General features: G+C 33.3%; 1 protein-coding gene across 1 annotated transcript in view; it reads left to right on the plus strand.

Moving 5' to 3' along the window:
* Window positions 1-10,629, plus strand: part of GABRA4 (gamma-aminobutyric acid type A receptor subunit alpha4) — a 74,090-nt gene extending 63,461 nt beyond the window's left edge. The window contains exon 9 of the mRNA XM_019741054.3: window positions 8,110-10,629. Within this exon, the coding sequence (XP_019596613.3) occupies window positions 8,110-8,643 (534 nt within the window). The 3' untranslated portion in view covers window positions 8,644-10,629. The remainder of the gene's footprint in view (window positions 1-8,109) is intronic.
* Window positions 10,630-19,638: the final 9,009 nt, after the last annotated feature.

Below are 19,638 nucleotides of genomic sequence, written 5' to 3' on the forward strand. Positions count from 1 at the left end.
TGTTAAGAGCACCGTGCTCTAACCAACTGAGCTAACTGGCCGCCCCTCTTGATTTTAATTTTATTGAAGTTAGATGATTGTCTTAGTCAGCTAAGGCTTCCGTAACAAAATAACATAGATTGGCTTTATTAAAAAAGGCGAAGTTGTAAGCCTCTATCGTTTTAGAGGCTAGGAAGTCCAAGATTCAAGATTCCAGCAGGTTTTGGATTCTGGTAAGGGCTCTTTTCCTGGCTTGAAGATGGTTGCCTTCCTGTCCATATGTGACCCAGAAAAAGTGCTCTCTGATGTCTCTTCCTCTTTCATGAACACACCAGTTCTGTCTAATCAGGGCTCCATCCTTATGAGCTTATTTATCCTAAGTCACTTCCTTAAAGGCCTTGTCTTCAACATAGTCACATGGGGGTAGTTAGGACTTTACCATATGACTTTTGAATGGACAAAATGTAGTCCATAGCAGTGATTAAAACCTCTTAGTATTTCAATTTTTTAACCTTTTTGACATTTGTTGCTTTCTTCTATCCCAGTTTGATGCCCTTCATTGCCCCATTTCCTGCTTCCAATTTATATGTGGAAGAAAGTCATTTTGACCACAGTAATTGAAATAGATTAAAAAAAAAAAAAGATTGATGCTATAGTGCCAGACCAATATATTCACAGATACAATTCTCTTTAATATCCCATTATATTTAAAGAGTGTGCCAGCCAAACTGGGTTGCCAAAGTTCTAATTGTGAGCCAATGTTCTGGGTATGTCTTTTCACAGCATAATGAGGTGTGAATATCTTCCTGTATGTTGGAGTGCAATAGTTCTTCCAGTCTTCATTGTTTCCCTGATTACCAGTTTCTAGACTTCACTGATAGTTGGAAAAAAATCTCAGAGAGAAGCCAGTGGTCTGATACAATGATACATGAGAGTCCCTTCTTACATAACCCACATGTTTTTTTTCTTGGACATTGAAATACTTGTGGCTGTAGTTTTACCTCATACATGGCACATGACATATAGTTGTGGCAGCTAGTTAGTTAAATGATGTTAGCTGAGTGCTGGTTGCAGAAGAACCACTCAGTACAAGTTAACCATTGTTATTGCTGTTGTTGTTATTGCTGTTTTTTCCTATGAGAGATTTTTATATTTGTCTTACACATAAGTTATAGGATTTACTCTAGTGTTAATTCTCACCTTTACTGTGTCCAATATATGTTTTAACTTTGCTGTTGCATTTTGTATGTCATCATATTTATTTTCCTTTTTAACCAGCAACATGCTTTTCATAGCTGACTTCACCACAGACTGTCATTTGCTTCAGTGGTCCTCTACCTTTCTGATTATTGGAAATGGTGACCATATTTTTATAGATATATAGAAAATGTCTTCCAAAATTTTGTTTTCTGCGTTGATTTGTGAGTCATATACTTTTTCCTTTCAGGAGCAGAATCTTATTATCAGCCCTGCTGGATTATTTCTGTATAATGGTCATTTGATACCTACTATGTCCTGGACATTGTGTTAATTTTTTATGTGCATTGCCTTACTTTTTATGAGGATGATACCATTATTACTCCTGTTAGAACAAGGTCTTTAAGGTTTCCAGAGGTTAAATAACTTGTCAAATATCGCACAGCTAGTAAATGGCAAATTCAGTATTTGAGTTCAGGTCTGTCTGATTTGGGGGCCCACAGTCCTAACCATTAAGCCAATATTTCACAATTTCTGATCACTGATCACTGGCAATAACATAGCTAATGAATAAAATTTCCTGCAAATAGGGCCCGGGACTGAGTGTTTAACTGGTTCCCAGTATTCATTCTTATAAACACTTAGAATGACTATAATGTTGCTTTTCATTATTGAGCAAGAAAAGATTCATCCAGCTTAGTGTTTGCATTTGGAGAGAGTGAGTGGAGTGTCCTTTGCCCTCCACCCTCTCCAGTGTTATGTTGGTGGCAACGGTGAACACAGCTCCAGAGCAATTCCAGGTGGCATTCTGGACAAGTCCGCTCCATCAAGCTTAGAACTTCCGCCTTGGCTAGTGAAGTCTCTGGCAAAGAGATTTCCTTTACTAGAGACACATATTTAATATACAAAGTACTGACAAATAAAAAGAAGCACTAGGAATCACTATGAAGTAAAATTAACCACAAAATCCCATATCTTCAAGAAATCCTAATATTTTAAGGTTTCAACTTCTACATATGTACATACAAAATGAATGAATTCTTTAAGATCTTGTTCTCTAGTAATTCCAAATTGAAGACATACATTTCTTATCCCAGTGCCTGATATTGAAGTAATATTTCTGTAGGTTATGGAAATATAAGCATTGAATTAAATGCTAACATTGGGAGGAAATGAAATACAATAAATAAGGAGCTCAGCATTTTCATTACTACATTTTGTTGTTCATTGTATGATAGAGTCCCCTGCTAACTATTTATGAAATATTTAGCATGTTTATTTGGAGGAGATATTTTTCATATCTATTTTCTAAAAACACGACTGATAGTCCCTAGTAAATCATTACCTTGGGGTTTAGTTTCAACGGTTCCACCATACTTGTTTATTTCCTTGTTAAATCAGATGTGTGGCTAACCCCTGAAGCCCTGTTGAAATGGCCTTGAATAAATGTCTTTACATTATTGAATTTTTGTGTGTGTGACTCATTGATATTCTAGAAGATAAACCTGTTCATTATTGGCCTTGTTTGTTTTTTAATTTAGAAGGGTTAAATTACATTTTATCAAACTTTATTAGCTTCTCAAGCAAGCCATATGAATGTAGCTTTCATTCTGCAAGCCTCGTCTTAGTCACTTTATCTCGTGGTTGCTAGAGTAATAAGTTGAGATGAATTCTTTTTGCAGTTGATGGTACTTCTTTAGAAATTGTGTCAGATCCCAGTCAGGATTGACGAATTGCTTGGATTTACTCCTGTTTGCCTGTTGCTGCTTTAATTTGTTGGCAATGTTTGAATCTGCCACCTCACATCTCTATCCCACCAGTTTCCTAGCTTCGGGCTATTGTGACTAATGACAAAATGATTTCAAACTAAATCATTTTTTAAAATTCAAATGACGCTTAGATGCTTTTCTTGTTTGTAACCACTGTGTGTCTGCTGAATACTGATGGAGCCACTCAGTCTCTACACACTGTAGGGAACATAACATCACTCTGACTGACACGTTAGTTGTTCCAAAACTTGAAGGTTGTGTGAATATTATTCCCAGTGAGTCCTGTGCCAGGTAGGTCAGCAGATTTCTCAATCCTTTTGTGGTTTGTCATCGTGGAATATGACAATGACTTTTTACATAGTAGACCTTGTGATATCGGTACAAAATAACTTGAGTTTCATTTGGCTGCTTGGCAGAGAGCAAAGATTTAAGCCTCAGGTAAATCTTATTCTGCTTTCCTTTTTGTAAATTCCGATCTATAGTGTATTGAGAGACTTCTTAGGCATTCGTAGTCACACTTGAGATTGAATCAAGATAATTTCTCTGCTTTAGGCACTATCTGCAATATTCTAGAAATCTACCCCGTGAATAAAGAAGTGTTAATCTGGGGGTCAGTTAGAAAGCTTTTTACCTTCTCTCTTTAAGTTCCTTAATTTGAATAAGAATCTTGATTCTGAACTATATCCATTTCATTAAAATGTATTAAAAAATGAAGTAAGTGCTTCCTGTGTTCATTAGCCTACAGTGATTAATATCATAGTCTTTATACTGTAGAAGTTCACTAATAATTTAAAGCTTGGAATAAAGAAGATTTGGTATTGTTTTCAGATGGTAATTCTAGAGACACACTTTGTGCTGCTCTATTTTCATTAAGTCTCCAGCTTCATTGATTCTTGTTTCCAATCACCATAGACGGATCCTATCTCTTTGGCCTGGACTCACTTTGTTTTTCCAGGCATGTTTCTTAAGTCTATGCTTACATTTCTTTGACATTTATAATTTGGATAATTATGTTTAGTAGATGTTTCAGAATATAATTTTCAAATCGTCAAAAACAGGAGTTTTACAAATATGGAGTGGATGTATCTCAATGTTTTATTCAACTCATTAATTAAGGAGAGAAGCACTTAAATGGTTAAACTTGCTCAAAATCTGTTTGAGGAATACCTATAAGTAACTTTAAGAAAGGAATACTAGAATAAGGTGGTTAAGTTAGATACAAAAGTGATTGATATCCTTTAGGGCAACAAAACTGTAACTTTTGGTGGTCTTTTCTACTGGGTAGGAATCTATAAGTTAACAGGCAACTTCACAGTGTTTGGGCTCAAATCCAGTATTAAATAGCAAAATCAAACTCAAGTAAATTCTTCTAGACACTAAATAATCCTTGGGTGGACTTGTTAAACAATGCTCCATTCTGACTTTGAAAGGACACACTGTAATCATTTCTGATTTTCAAGTCTTGAATAATTTTTTAACAATATACTTGACAATTACAAATACGTGACTGACTCAAATGAATGAGAGTAATTTATTAAGTTCTTTAATGCCTTCTCCACATTTGTGCATTGAGAGGCCGTGCAAGGCAGAACATTCAGTAAGTAACTCACTGTATGACTTGCAGCCAATTATGACCTTTCTGCTCTGTTTTACTCTGTTGTAAAATAAGGAACTGAAATAAGTTGATCACTAAAATCTCTCCCACTTTTAGAATATTGTTTTACTTTAGGAATGGGATTATAAAAGACAAAATAGCTTTGTCCTTGAATTTATGTATGGAGTTAGGCAACAGGGCCCCCTAATGGTCTTCGATGAATTCTGACCAGGCCGGCCTTCTCATTATCCCAGAATGTCTGAGGAACTGCTCCCAAGAGGTTTGGCAACATCTCCTATTAGGACCCTTAATTTAATTGGTATATATGTGTTATCCAGTGCCACAAGGATGCGGCCTAACAAACAACTACAACCTCAGTGGCCTACAATAAACGTTTATTTTTGTCCTTAAGTCGATGAGTCAATTGGAAAGTTCTGTTGATCTTGATTAGGCTTGAATGGGCAATTTCTCATCTCTTAGCTGAGACAAACATGTGTCTAACAGCAGCTAGCTGTTGGATTCTAGGATAGTTTCACTGGGATGACTGGTTCTGATCCAAAGGATCTCTCCAATAGGATAGCTCAAATTTGTTCCTGCGGTGTTGGTGCTAGTGTTTTGAGAGGGAGTAGAAGCAACCAAGGAATCTTAAGGCTAAAGCTCGAAAATGACATACCATCACTTCCACCACATACTGTTGGCCAAAGAAAGTCATAAGGAAGCCTATAGGGAAATAAAGTCCATCTCTTGATGGGGGAGAAGTGGGAAGCTTACATTACAAGGGTCATAAATATGGAGAGGCAGGACAAATTGGTGGCCTTTTTGTATCCAATCAAGCATATAGAACATGAATCACAACTGGAGTTTCAGGAAGTTCCAGAAAGATACTGACCTAGAGGGAAAGACAATTGAGCCCTAAAAATGTTCTTGTGATTTCTTCTGGGATACAGTTAAGTTATTAGAGTTAGTTTCACACTTTCAGGTCTTACTTTAAAAATTCATTAGGCAAGATTAGATCAATGTTTGGGACTAATTAGTCCATATTACTTAGGGAAGGCCTTCTGAGTACTCTACTGAGGGCTACATGCATGCTGATGTTTTCCAGTCTGGCTGCTGGGAATGTGCACTATTCCTGGCTTTGTGTATGTCAAGTACTACTTCTCATTTTTTCAGGGGGTTCATTTTGTAGCCTTGGATAATTCCTCACACTCATAAATTTATCTGTGCTTAGCAAAATACTCAATGAGGACTCTACACATATTTGGAAGTTTCCCTTTTTTCAGCATATACTTGCTTCTATGTTACTTTCTCCTGTGAACTCTAGCCACCTTGATTTCCCCAGATTCTCAGGTCCATCTCCTCAATTCAGGGAGTCTATCAGATTTTTCCCAGATTCTCCTTTCCTGCACCACAGCATGGAAATTCAAGTTTGTTTCTTTTCCTTTCGGTGATTATACTTCTATGTTCTCTAATGTATATGTCTTCATAAACCAGTTTTTTCACATATTTTGTCCTATTTTTTTCTTTCTTTTGTCATTTCATGCAGAAGAGTAAATTCAGTTCTTGTTACTCCATTTTAGCCAGAAGTAGAAGTCTCCAATTCTAATGATTTATTTTTAGGAAAAAGATGGGTTTCTAAAGATTACGGGCAACCTAACTTTTGGTAGAAGAAGGCACTATGCAAAATATCGGATTATATTTGAAAATATATATTTCTATCCTGCTTGTCCAGTTGGTCCTTTATTACTCTCTTCCTTTCTCTTCTTAGTATATTTAGCACTTTGCCATAGTTTGACCCTTTATTATGTTTTACTTTTTTGTTATATTTTTTATTGTATTATGTGTGTTGGTGTACATATTATCTTACCAATGATAGTGTAAGCTCTTTAGATATTGTGGATATACCTTATACTTTATATTCTTTACATGTGTATAACATTTTAGAATTAATGCTAATCAATTACCAGTTATTCCTTTCTGTAAAAAAGAACTCAAAATCTGAGGATTTATTAAATGACGTTTATAATGTGCTTTGTAGAGGAAAAGTGCAAGGTAAACAATGGTAATTTAACTTTTAGATTGATGTAAATTTAGTTTCAGTTGTCTCTACCCAATTTAGGTGCCATATGTAGACTACAATTTCTCATGAGTTCAACTGCCACCTACTTAGAAGAATACTCCAGGCTGACATAAAGAATACTTTCTAAACCTCTCAGATTCTGTTTTGGTTCTCATTTTGTGAGGATTATTTTTTTTTCTGTACTCAGAAAACTTGAAGTCATAATTCACAAGTATATAAGATTTGGATTGAACGCTTTCAACCTGCTTGATGAGTGTGGTATTGAAAAAAGATTATACTTGTAGAATAAATATTTCTTTGTAAAGTGAGCGCTCCATTAATTGTATATAATATTATCTGTGAAGTTTCTTGTAGGCTGCCTTCTTCTAATCAAACAGCTGTGAGCTGTTCTTTCCCCTTCCTCTCTCCTCTACTTCTCTATCTCCTCATCCATCATTTATTTCATAAAATGGTAGGGGAGAAGGTATCGAAAGTAGTAACTACCTACCCTTACTATAACTTAGAATAAATATAATTAAAGAGAAAAAATTGTTGCAAAAAGTCATACTGTATTCTGAGGACAGACATGATTGTTTATAGAATCACTTGAGCAATTGCTGTCCTTTATTAGTATGGACAATTTAAAATTGGCTACAGAGTTATTTATCATGCCAGTCCAGATGCACAGAGAATTAATTTTAATATTTCCATGCATCTGCCCTCAAATGTAGTCTTGTTCTATACATAATATAATTTGATGGAAAATACGGAATTCCATTTTGATTTAAACATTTTTATTAATAACTACTTTGAACTCAAATATTTATGCAATGATATGGTGATGTTGTTTATATGTCTAATGCACCATTTTATTAAAACCAATTTTTCTTTGTATTTTCATTATTAATTGTGGTAAAAACCTAAAATGTATAAGGATTTCTAGATTAGTAATGTATATGATTGCCTATATAAGATTATGAAGATCAATTCCAGGGATTTAGAAATGAAAGCTTTTGGAATTTTTTTTAAGGAATATCATGCACATATGGATGGTTATTATTATTTTTATTTTATGCATGAGAATAGGTCAAGTCTTTACTTCTTATAAAGCAAACATATACAAAACTCACTGAACTGTATACAACATATCACAGATTATTATTTACAATAAAACTGAATGAATAAGTTGTGTAAGTATCATCATGAACTCCTAAAATAAAATCAAGTATAACTATAGTTTATAGTCCTAACAGCCTAATCTTCTTTCTATAGGTTTAAATTGTAATTATTTATAAGAAGGGATCATATTTTGAAATAGATTTTTGATTTTGAGTTTCAAATATATACATGTTTCTTTTGATAAGCTTTTCTATCAAGTTGAGTGGCTATAGCATCTTAATAAAGGTTTATTTTATGGAAATAGTTAATCTTAATTATTTGATCCATTTAAATTTTATATAAATCTACATAAAATGACATACCAATATAATTTTTAATATAATATACCTTTTCAGAGCACAAATGCCAATCTGAACATGAGGAAAAGAACAAATGCCTTGGTGCACTCTGAATCTGATGTTGGCATCAGAACCGAGGTAGGAAATCATTCAAGCAGATCTTCCATGGCTGTTCAAGGATCTTCTGAAGCCTCACCGCAGTCTTACGTAGCTTCTAGTCCAAACCCCTTCAGCCATGCAAACGCCGCTGAAACTATATCTGCTGCAAGAGCACTTCCATCTGCTTCTTCTTCTACTCCTAGTAGAACTGGGTATGCACCCCGACAAGCTTCAGTTGGATCTGCTTCTACCCACTATGTGTTTGGCTCGAGACTGGAGCGAATTAAGACCACAGTTAACACCATAGGGGCTTCCGGGAAGTTGTCAGCCACCACTCCTCCCTCTGCAGCACCACCTTCTGGATCTGGCACAAGTAAAATAGACAAATATGCCCGCATTCTCTTTCCAGTCACATTTGGGGCATTTAACATGGTCTATTGGGTTGTTTATTTATCTAAGGACACTATGGAGAAATCAGAAAGTCTTATGTAATTTTTTCTTTTTTTTTTGCTCTTGTAGTTTCCTAAAACATGATGAACTTAATGCAGAAGGTCTTTTTAAATGTTTTTAAAGATAAACAGTTGCTCTTTACTAAAATAAAAATTCTGTGTAATTTTTCCATTTAAAAAATTCAAGCCAGTTATTGGGAGAGTTAATTAATTCCTCAGTGAAGAGAACATGAGCCAATTTTCATTTCAGAAAAATGATTTAAATAGAATCAATTCAGTATTAAAATTAGATGGAATACAGACCATCTTGGAAAGTTGGGACAAGAGAACTAGGGCTATTAGAAATATTTGGTGCATATTTATGGATTGGAATTTGAAAACAGACTATGCCATTTTGAATATACACTATGAATATCAACCAACCACCCTAAATTTCCCAGTGGCACTGCCCTTAATCAGAATTGTTTATCGGATATCATATGCAGTGACCTTTGGAGATCCTCTTCCCTAGTATCTGCAAGAAAAGAACTTTTCCTGCTAAATGAAACATTTTTAAAAGGAAAATGGAACAAAACAAATACTGACGAATAGAGTGAAACCTCTGCTGCATCAAAAACAAAGACAGAGACCAGGGGAAATATGTTCCCTGTCGTATGTTGTCCAAACAGGACTTAACAGTTGACTTGAAAAATTGTGCTTTGAGCCAAAGTTTAACGCATTGTATGAATTCTTTTTGATAGCAGTTCATTCAGTTATGTATTCTTTCAACGTATATTTATTCAGAGCCTACCTTGTCCCAGGCACTATGTTAGACATTGTCTCTCTAGGAAAGCTCCTTCACCTTTATCTAGAGTATTACTTAAATGGTAAAAGTCAGTGCATGCTAATGAACCATAAACTAGCAGAAGCCATTGCATTCTTTAATGGAGGAAAATTATTTAGAGTCTGAATACATATTCGAAATATTTCTGTCTCCTCTATTGGTAGAGGACAACAGGTGCATTGTTCACATAGCCACTTTTGAGATAAGTACACATTAGTACAACTGCAGCAATTGACTTCAAAATATAATGAAAATGTGGTACAGATTTTTCTGTAAGTGAAAATCACTGTGTACCTGAAATTAGGAATCTGCGCACTGTAAGACCTGATGGATCACCTGTCTCAAATTTGATCAGAATCACGGAACAGATTTTGATCAGAATCACAGAATCATCAGAATTGGGAACTCAATAGAAGCTCTTTCAGCTGCTTTCCCAACATACATAGATCTATATTAGCTGGTGAAACGCTAACCTTTTGGGAAGTTTTTGTGTTCATAGTTCTGTATTTCTGGGCAGTTTTGTGTTTATTTTGGGGGGAGTTTTGGTACAGTTTGATAACTAAAGTGAGTATTTTAAAATTAGAAGAGCAGCAAAGGAATGGAGTAAAGAAAAAAAAAAAAATCATAGCCAAGGGGTAGGATGCCACTGACTCTGTTATGCAATTTATCAGGATTTTCATGTACTGACGTTTCTTTTTCATTAGGTAGGCTTAACAACTTAATTGAATTTCTTGCAGCTGTCTTACACTGCTAAATCCAGGTCGAGGTTTTTGTTGTGTTGCTTCCAGATTTTTCTTCTATAATTCTCTCTTTCTGAGCTAGGTTGTGTGATTAATGTGTTCTGGATGTTTTGGAGAACAATTTTGATAGAAATGGCTACCTTACAAATAGGCTCTCTTGTTTTTTAGAAAATGAATGATATTAATTAATTGATATTAGTTTTTTAGTTATTGCTTTGCCTTGCAATGGTCACATATGAGACCTGTAAAATGTGTAAATGCCAAATATTAATTGTCATCATATAAGAGAAAATTCTTGTTGATTATCTCTCTAAGTATTTCCTAGAATAATCAACAGTTTTAAGGTTGAAAGATGCTTTAGAAATTATCCAATCCAAACCCCTTTTTTTATAAATTGATGGGAGTTAAGAGGCCCAGTGAAATTGGTATAAATGTATATATTTAATAAAGAGTACTTGTACAAAAAGCTTATCAAACATTATTTCATGAATGTAAGCATATTTCTAGCCTTGAGGACAATGCTTGAAATTGTGGTTAGAAGCTATGATTGTTTATTAGTCTGACAAAATGATCTTATTTCTTTGGTGAGGAACATAGTCCTTGCTTATCTATTGGTCTATTCTTAAGAAATATTTCATTGGATTCCTTTTAAAAAAAAAATAAAAAATTTTCCTATATTTTACAGGTATTAAAGGGATAAAAATAAATGATTTTCAATTTGTAGACCAGGATCCAAATGAATTCATAGTTATTTTTCTTACCTTTGTATATGAAGAAGATTTTAAATAAATCAGGTGGACAAATAAAGAGAAAGGGCAAAATTAACCAAGGATTCTTAATTATTAATTTGAAGAGTAAATTGACCAGAAAGTCTTATCATTAATTCAAAAAGGAATTATTTCATTTGTATACAATGTTAATAATGATGCATAGTTTATTTTCCTTTAGTTCCATCAAATTAATTCAAGGCAAACTTTTTTATTACGGCCATCATTTCTATCTTCCCAATAACTCGGAGCTATATTAAACAGGACCCTTTTGTAAAGGACCAGTCACTTTTCACCACTAGAAAAATCTCACACGTGTCATTAGGAAAGCTCAGAGGCCTGGCAATTTGTGAAGAAGAATAATTCTAGCTGAGAATAGTACCTTTGTATGTCTCTATCTTTTAAATGTGAAATTCAGAATTGTTTTATTCAGTACCGGTATCATAGTCTATCTTTCAACTCCACATTGGCCACTAACTGCTACATAATACTTCTAATTTCCTCCAGGCATGACTAGATATAATGACATATTTACATGATTAATCCACAGTTAAAAATGACTTGTATTTGTGCATATACAGATTATTTGAATGGTGTATATTTTAAATAGGACCTTAAAAATCTTGAATTAGAGTAAACAGAGAGTAGAGTCACCTTCTTTTATAGATGGAAATGAATCATACAGAAGTTAGAGATTAAGATAAAAGCACAGGGCTGGAATAAACTTTGAAAGGTCATTTTTTCAATCACCTCATCTTAGCAGTGACCATGTTTCAAGCAATGCATAAAAATTTTGTGGTTTATTTTTCCCATGAACTGGTAATTGTGTCTGGCCTAGAAAAAAAAAATCGCACCTTCCACTTCCCTGTTTTCCATTGTTCCCCTTTTCTAGATTTGTGGAAAACCTCTAGTGGAAAAGTGCCAGGTGATGGCAGGGAAATGGATGATCTGATTTCAAGTTCTGACTCTATTGCGGTTTTAGACAAGTCACTTAACCTCTCAGGCTTGATTCCTTATTTATAAGAGAAAGATATTATATTAAATAATATCTAAGATTTCCTTCAATTTTAATGTTCCCTGGTTCTCATTTAGACTAATTGCAAGTGTATTCTTGGAATATAAGGTGTGATCAACAAATATGGTGAGTGTTTAAGTAAAGAAAAACATTTATTATATTAAAAGACACATTGCCATTAATCCCCTTAAAATACTCCCCGCCACTTCAAACACGCTTATCCCATGGTTCTTGCCACTTTCTGAAGCAGTTCTGGAAGTCCTCTTTCATGAGTGTCTTTAGTTGAGCTGTTGTGGTTGCCTCAATGTCCTCAATCGATTAAAAATTCTTCCTTTCATGGTCATTTTGACTTTTGGGAAGAGCCAGAAGTTGCACAGTACTAGATCTGGTGAATAAGGTGGGTGAGGACACAGGGTAATGTTTTTATTTGACAGAAATTGCCATACCAGAAGCAATGTGTGACACAGAGTGTTGTCACAATGGAGTATGGAAGGAAAGACACGAAAGAAGACTTCCAGAGCTGCTTCAGAAAGTGGCAAGAACAATGATGGGATGAGTGTGTTCGAAGTGAGGGAGCCTTTTTTGGGGGTGGTTAATGGCAATATATGTGTCTTTTACTGTAATATATATTTTTAAATTTAAACGTTCATGATATTTTTTGATCATACCTTGTAGATACACTGAATACTTTGTGCCACAAATAGATGTTTATGGGGGGAATACCCAATTTTAGTTTGACTGCTTAATTACTTTTAGCTCATGACTTGCCTCAAACTAAGATTTCCTTACCTTGAAATAAATAATGTCTCTCCATTTAGGTTAGGTATTTTCTTCCCTGTGGAAGATTTTATTCTTTAAAGACTGAAGAATTTTGGTGATTTTTTTTTCTGGGTTTTAATTCATCTTTACTAAATCGGCTCCTGCTTCATGTTTGGTACTGTGCTGATTTTTAGATGCACACAGGTAAAACCAGTTACTTTCCTATAGATGGTCATTGTCTGGTCTTGATGATAGATGTGTAGACAAATAATTATGGAGTGTACTAAGTGTGTCAATAGTATAGAGTGAAGACTAGATGATACAAGTGAACACCTATCTCGGACACTAAAAAAATATATGGGGACACCTAAAACCTCAGTAATCAAATAAATAATATTTTGAAAGAATACTTTTAAAATATCAAAATTCATGCAAAATCCATGATGAGTCAAATACTCATATTTTAAATAAAGATGGAATCAGTATTGATTAATATTTCCTTTTGCCTCAGGCTCTGATTTTGCTTCGTTTTGCACTGATGCACTTAATTTTATAACTTTGTTGATGGGGAAGAAGAAAGAGTGATGGCAGGGAGGGCTACGTAGAGATGATAGTGAACTGAATTTTGTACAATAATTTGGAGTTCTAGCCCCTCTATTTACTCCACAAATAAACAACAAAACACATTTTTAGCACCACCCGAAGCATGAAAAGAGATGTAGATTTGGAACATCAAAGGGAACTCTGACTACAAATAGCTCAGGGTAGTGGGAGGGAAGAATGAATATGGGAAGTGAGAGTTGTTGATGTTGGAAGGACTTGCTGGGGCTGGATTAGAGATAATTTTGTATAAATTACTAAAGAGATTGGATTTCATTTTGGATTAGTAGTGATTTATTGACAATCTTGCAGGTTAATGAGATGAAGATGAACATGCCATGCTTTTGTTTTAGAGAAATCACCTAATTGCTGTATGAGTTATGGAAGGGAGGGCCCTGAATCTTAAGATAGTACAAGAATTGAGATGTCTTATTCTTGTTTTCCCTCTCAATTAATCTCTGCTTTCCATTTTAAAACATTTTTATTCAATTTATTGAGGTGACATTGGTTAGTAAAATTATATAAGTTTCAACTGCACAATTCTATAATACATCATCTATATATTGCATCATGTGTTCACCACCCAGAGTCAGTTCTCCTTCCGTTACCATATATTTGACCCCCTTTATCCTCTTCCACCACACCCCTCCCTTTACCCACTGGTAACCACTAAACTATTGTTTGTGTCTATGAGTTTTTATTTGTCTTGTTCATTTGTTGCTTTCAGTTTTACACCCACATATGAGTGAAATTACATGATTCTCGACTTTTTCTGTCTGACTTATTCTGCTTAGCATGATAATCTTAAAATCCATCCATGTTGCCGCAAATGGCATAATACTTTTCTTATGAGCAAGTAATATTCCATTGTATGTATGTATGACATATTCTTTATCCAATCATCTATCGAATGAAACTTCAGTTTTTTCCATGTCTTGGCGAACACGAATAATACTGCAATGAACATAGGGGCATGTATATCTTCACAAATAAATATTTTCAGAGTTTTGGGGAATCTACCCCCATTTTTTTTTAATCTGAATGATTTCATGGTCATTTGTAAAAATGATACATGACTGTTAAAAATAAAGATAGATATTGCAGAAATTTAAAAACAATCTAAAAAATTCCACCGCTAACAATTTGTTAATATTTTATAAATATCATGGCAGATACTTTTGTATAAATAGATATGTTTGTATAGAAGAGTAGACTTATTGATCGATTAAAAAACAGAATTTTATAAATTTAGGAGCCAAATATCCCATATATAAATGTTGTTGATAAATAATAAAAATTAACTTTATCTCAATTAAAAAAAAAAAAAAAAACTAAACTGAAGAGATTGTCGAAATGTAGATAGTGTTTAATCAAAGCAAGACATTTTGGGGACTGTTTATCCCAGATTTCAATCTTTAATTTCAAGAAAGTTTTTTCCTATTATGTGTCTAAATAATTTTTTTCTTACAGAATGCTGATTATGTTAAATCTCTTGCATCTATAACTTATTTATAATATTCTCCATAATCACTTCTGTATATTTTAATTTGTTGTCAACTTTTGCCAACCATAACCCAAGTGAGTTTTCAATTGCATGCTATTTTGTAACCTATAATGCAATTTTCAGTTTCATAATGGTTTTATTCTTCTCCATTATTTCTTGGTCTTTGCCATTTCATTTTTTCATTTCTTCTGTTTTTATAATCACTATTGAAAATGACATCTTTTTTTGAGTATCTCGGTTAATGAGATCATACCTATAATTTGTTTGAAACATAGAGAACAATCTATGTCAACTTTTCCTCTGTTTCCTAAAGAAACTTTTTCATTGGTAAAAACTCTGTTTTATCATTGTGTTTTTGCCCCCTTTGTCTATGTTCCACGCTGATTTCTTTTTATTAATCACTGAATGAAGCTAGCTATTCATTGAATGAATCAGATCAGCCCATAGCAGCTATTTAAATGTCAGGTTTTAAGCCCATCTCCCCAAATCTGTTTTGTCTTCTGCCCAGGGACCATATTTTTTCTCTATTTTTGGCTTTCAGGTGGCCTATGTGGCTCACAGTGTAAAACTGTCTCAGTTTTACTTTCTGTGTTGTTAGTACTCTAGTAATTATCGTCTCTTTCTCTTGCTTTCCCACTATAATGCTAGTAGTCTATGTTATCCAGCAGGCTGCTTCATAACTGTCAAGTATAATCTATCAGCAATTGTTTCTTTACCCCCATATTCTACCATTTGGGAATATATAACTGGAATTCTATGAAGACAATTTATTTTTTCTTTTGCCTGTCTATGTTCCTCCTTGTGGCAGTCTTTGGAGGACGTCTCAGGACCATGATACTCAGTGAAATCTATATCCTATCCAAGACATATGCCAGTCAATTTTCTTTCTCCTATTAACACAAATGTTTCTGTATTTGGAAGCTATTTATCATAGTTAGTTATCAATTAGTTGTGATTACAGATGTGGTTTTCATTTTGTTTTTCCAAGTTTTTCATTATTTCTGTTGCTGTTGGAAGGATTTCATAGGAAAGGAGTAAATTATAAATGCTTTTATTTAACCATTTTAAATTGAACCACCATCTATCATTTGCATTTCATTTAGTTCAACAGATTACTTGTTGATTAGAGTATCTATTACTGATATTCATTGACAAACAGAGCTATGTGTTTTTTCCCTTCTGTATAACAAGTGTCATTGGAATCAGGTATTATACCTGGATTAAATCAGTGATAACACAGTTGATGGAGAACACTTCCCTTTGAAGGAAGGAAAAGAAACTGTACTAGAAAATAAATATTATTTTAGTTAACTTTTGACTGATTTATTCTTTTTCAGTGTTTTGTATTTGTGAATAGTAGTGTGCATTTTATCTTTGCAGATGTTTGCTAATATCGTGGAACATGTTTGTTGTCATTTTGATGATGTACACTGTTTCCTAGCTTAAATATACAATAAATCAGACTTCATTTTTCAAGATACATACAAATTATTGTTGGTTAATGAGGTCAGTTTTTAAGATTTTAAGGAAATTTCACTGTAAAATGAATCAAAACTCAGTTTTCATGCAGTCGTGCTCTATGCTGTAAGACATTGAATGGCCATAGTAAATAGGAGGTTACATTTTTCCACTGGTTTATCTTCATGATAAAAATTCCTTAACAATTTTACACTAAAAATGTTGAGAAGTGAAGAAGAAATAAAAATAAAGTATTCTGTTTGGTTTTTCAGTTGGAGTGTTACACAAACCAAGAAATAAAAGCTTATCTGCTTGCCCTCTGAATAATTTTAAATTGTTTGTTTAATTGTGCAGTTGAAAATATTCTTTATTATGGAAGAAGAAAAATAATAATATATATTTATCATATCATAAAAACTAAATTTGTTATCTTTTGAGCTTCATTATTCTTGCTCAACCAGAATAACAAATAATAAAGTGTAACATTTAAAACATTTCAAAATTTGGTAAGGGATACAGGTGTTTTGATTTTTATGGGAATACCGGTTTTCTTTTTGTTTTTTTGTTTTTTTACAAAGTACATATTTCTTGAGCTTAGTAATCACATTGACCTCCTGAAAGTGATGATTTTATTCTATGTAAGAGTACTATCATGGTATATTAGCGTGAAGAACACATAGTCATTATAATTTTTTCGCAAATTTGTTTTTGAAAAAATGAAAATTATTAAATGTTTGCTTAGTATTTTAAAATTATTTGTAATGAAATATTTTTTTCAATGCTGTCTCTTTAAGCAAACTTCTTGGTTCTCAAAGCTAAACTTATTACTCATGGTAATAAACATCTTTCGCTTCTTAAAATATATACTTGAGCATAGCATTGTGGAATAATTCAGGTTTCAATTTCCCACTGGAGAATGAGTATTTAAATTTAAGGTTTTAAATTTATATAAAATTTGTTCTTAGATAATTATATTTTAAGATTTGTTGGAGCTAAACTCTGGAATCATTCAACTACAAACATTGTATCTATCTAATGTATTTTTTTCTATTTAAATTTAAAACAATAAACAAATATCTTTGGAATATTTTTTGTTTAAATTTTTTTTCTCTTTATAAAAATTATTTATTTAAATTGCTAACAGTATTTTTTTCTGACATTATATGTCACTTTTGTAGCCCTGGCCCTATCATGAGTATTCCTAGTTTTCACTTACTTCGAATTCCCTTCATGACCAATATCATCATCTAGATTACAGTTTTGTCAAGTTTTTATGGTTGGAAAATATCTTTGTGGGTGACATAGATGAAGAAAAGTTATAGAGCCCATGACATCTGATGCATCACAATAAAAACCTTTAACTATGTGGTTTTGATTAACTAAAGGGGCATATATGTTCTGATGAGTCAAAATTAATAAAGTATAGCAACCTGTAACTTAATCCTAACTTGTAAGACTAAAGTAAATTTCTGAGAAACTGAATGAGGCTAACTTATAAAAATATGTGAGCTTTTGCCTTTTAATATCTAGCTCAGAATGTTACCTATAATTATTTTGATGAAAGGAAGCACTTTGAACACTCTGTCATTAAAAGACTTTAATGAAAGTCTTTTAAAATTTTATAATATATCATGAAACATTCTGAACGTAACCCTCCTTGTTCTGAAACAACTGAAGAGAGATTCAGGCTTTTGATTTATGCCTTTTAGAAAAGAGAATGTACCTGAGAGAAAAATAGTTGACCACAGATTTTCCATAACATGCACATATACACCACACATTCCTATATGAATACATACGAATAAAATACATAGTATATTATTTTTTGTTTGGTTTAATGACATTAATTAAGTCTCCTCCATATTTAATTGTATTTGTTCAGTTAAATATAATTCTTGTTATGGACTGAATGTGTTTCCTCAACATGCATATGTTGAAATCCCACCCCACCATGAAATGGAATTAGGAGATGGGGCCTTTGGGAGGTAAGGATGGGGCCTTTAGGATTACATGAGGTCAGGAGGGTGGAGCACTCATGAATGGGGTTAGTGCCCTTATAAGAGTTAGGGGAGATTGCTTCCTCCCTCTGTTCTCTACTACATGAAGATATGATAAGTCAACAATTTGTAAGCTGGAAGAACCCAACTGTGCTGGCACTCGGATTTTGGACTTCCAGCCCCCAGAACTGTGAGAAATACTTGACTGCTGTTTAAGCACCCAGTCTATGGTACTCTGTTGTAGCAACCCAGACTGACTAAGGCAATTCCCTATTCTTGTGAGAACATTTCTATTAAAAATTAATATTTAAATATATGGACCCTTTATTGTGTAGGGATTTGTGCTATGTTTTAAAAAAAATCTTTGATTTTCAGGTGTACAAATTAACATAATAGTTAGATATCTGATAAAGGACTGGTATCCAAAACATACAATAAACTCTTAAAACTCAACAATAAGAAAACACACAACCCAAAATATTGTATTAACTATGTACAGTGTCAGATGGGTAATGGACTTATTAAGGTTATCACTTTGTGAAGTATATAAATGTCTAACTACTGTTTTGTCTTGTGCACCTGAAACTAATATAATATAGTATATCAATGGTAATTGAAAAATAAATTTTTTAAAAATTAAAAAAAAATTGAAGTTCTCATTGATCACCAGATCCTGTTTCCAACTGTACTGAATACTAGTTAGAAAGTGTCTGTCTGCTGTATTCAGTGTTGATAATAGAGAAGCACAGCTAATTGGAGAAGAAGATGGAAGTCAAAATCAAACAACCCAACTGCTCCCAAACACAAGCTTAAATAGAGAGGTAGGAAAAATAAGTTAACGGAACACGTAAAAGTATTATAACTTTTCAAACTGGATTCCATCAATTGTTTAAATTTTACCATTTCCATTTGTCATAATTTATAAATAATTTCTCCATAGCTTATTTTTGGAGTATAATAGTAAAAGGTTAATTTTTTTCCCGATTAATTGGAAGCAGAAGCTCAATGCTGTCTGCTTGGTTATGAAAATACACACTGAGGTGGTTCAGTAATTGTGTACTTGCTTACAGTGTTACCTAATCTGTATTATCACCCTCTGTGCATTCTGAAAATTAATCTCTCTCACAAGAAAAATTACATGAAATTCTTGCTATTATAGTCTAGTATGTTTTCTTTATGTCAAATAGGCATCCATCATGTGAATTCTTAAAACTATCCCTCATTTCATTCTGGAGAATGTAAAATAATGTCATCCATTTAACATTGTTTTGGATTATGTTTCCATTTGAAAATTCTTCAGGGTAACATTCATCAACTTGGTATTCTAGGCAAACAGATTCATGAATCTGTATCATTAGCATTAAGATAAATGCTA

This window comes from Rhinolophus sinicus, chromosome 1 (assembly GCF_057876585.1).
Source record: "Rhinolophus sinicus isolate RSI-liver-muscle chromosome 1, RSI-T2T, whole genome shotgun sequence".
Lineage (NCBI taxonomy): Eukaryota > Metazoa > Chordata > Mammalia > Chiroptera > Rhinolophidae > Rhinolophus > Rhinolophus sinicus.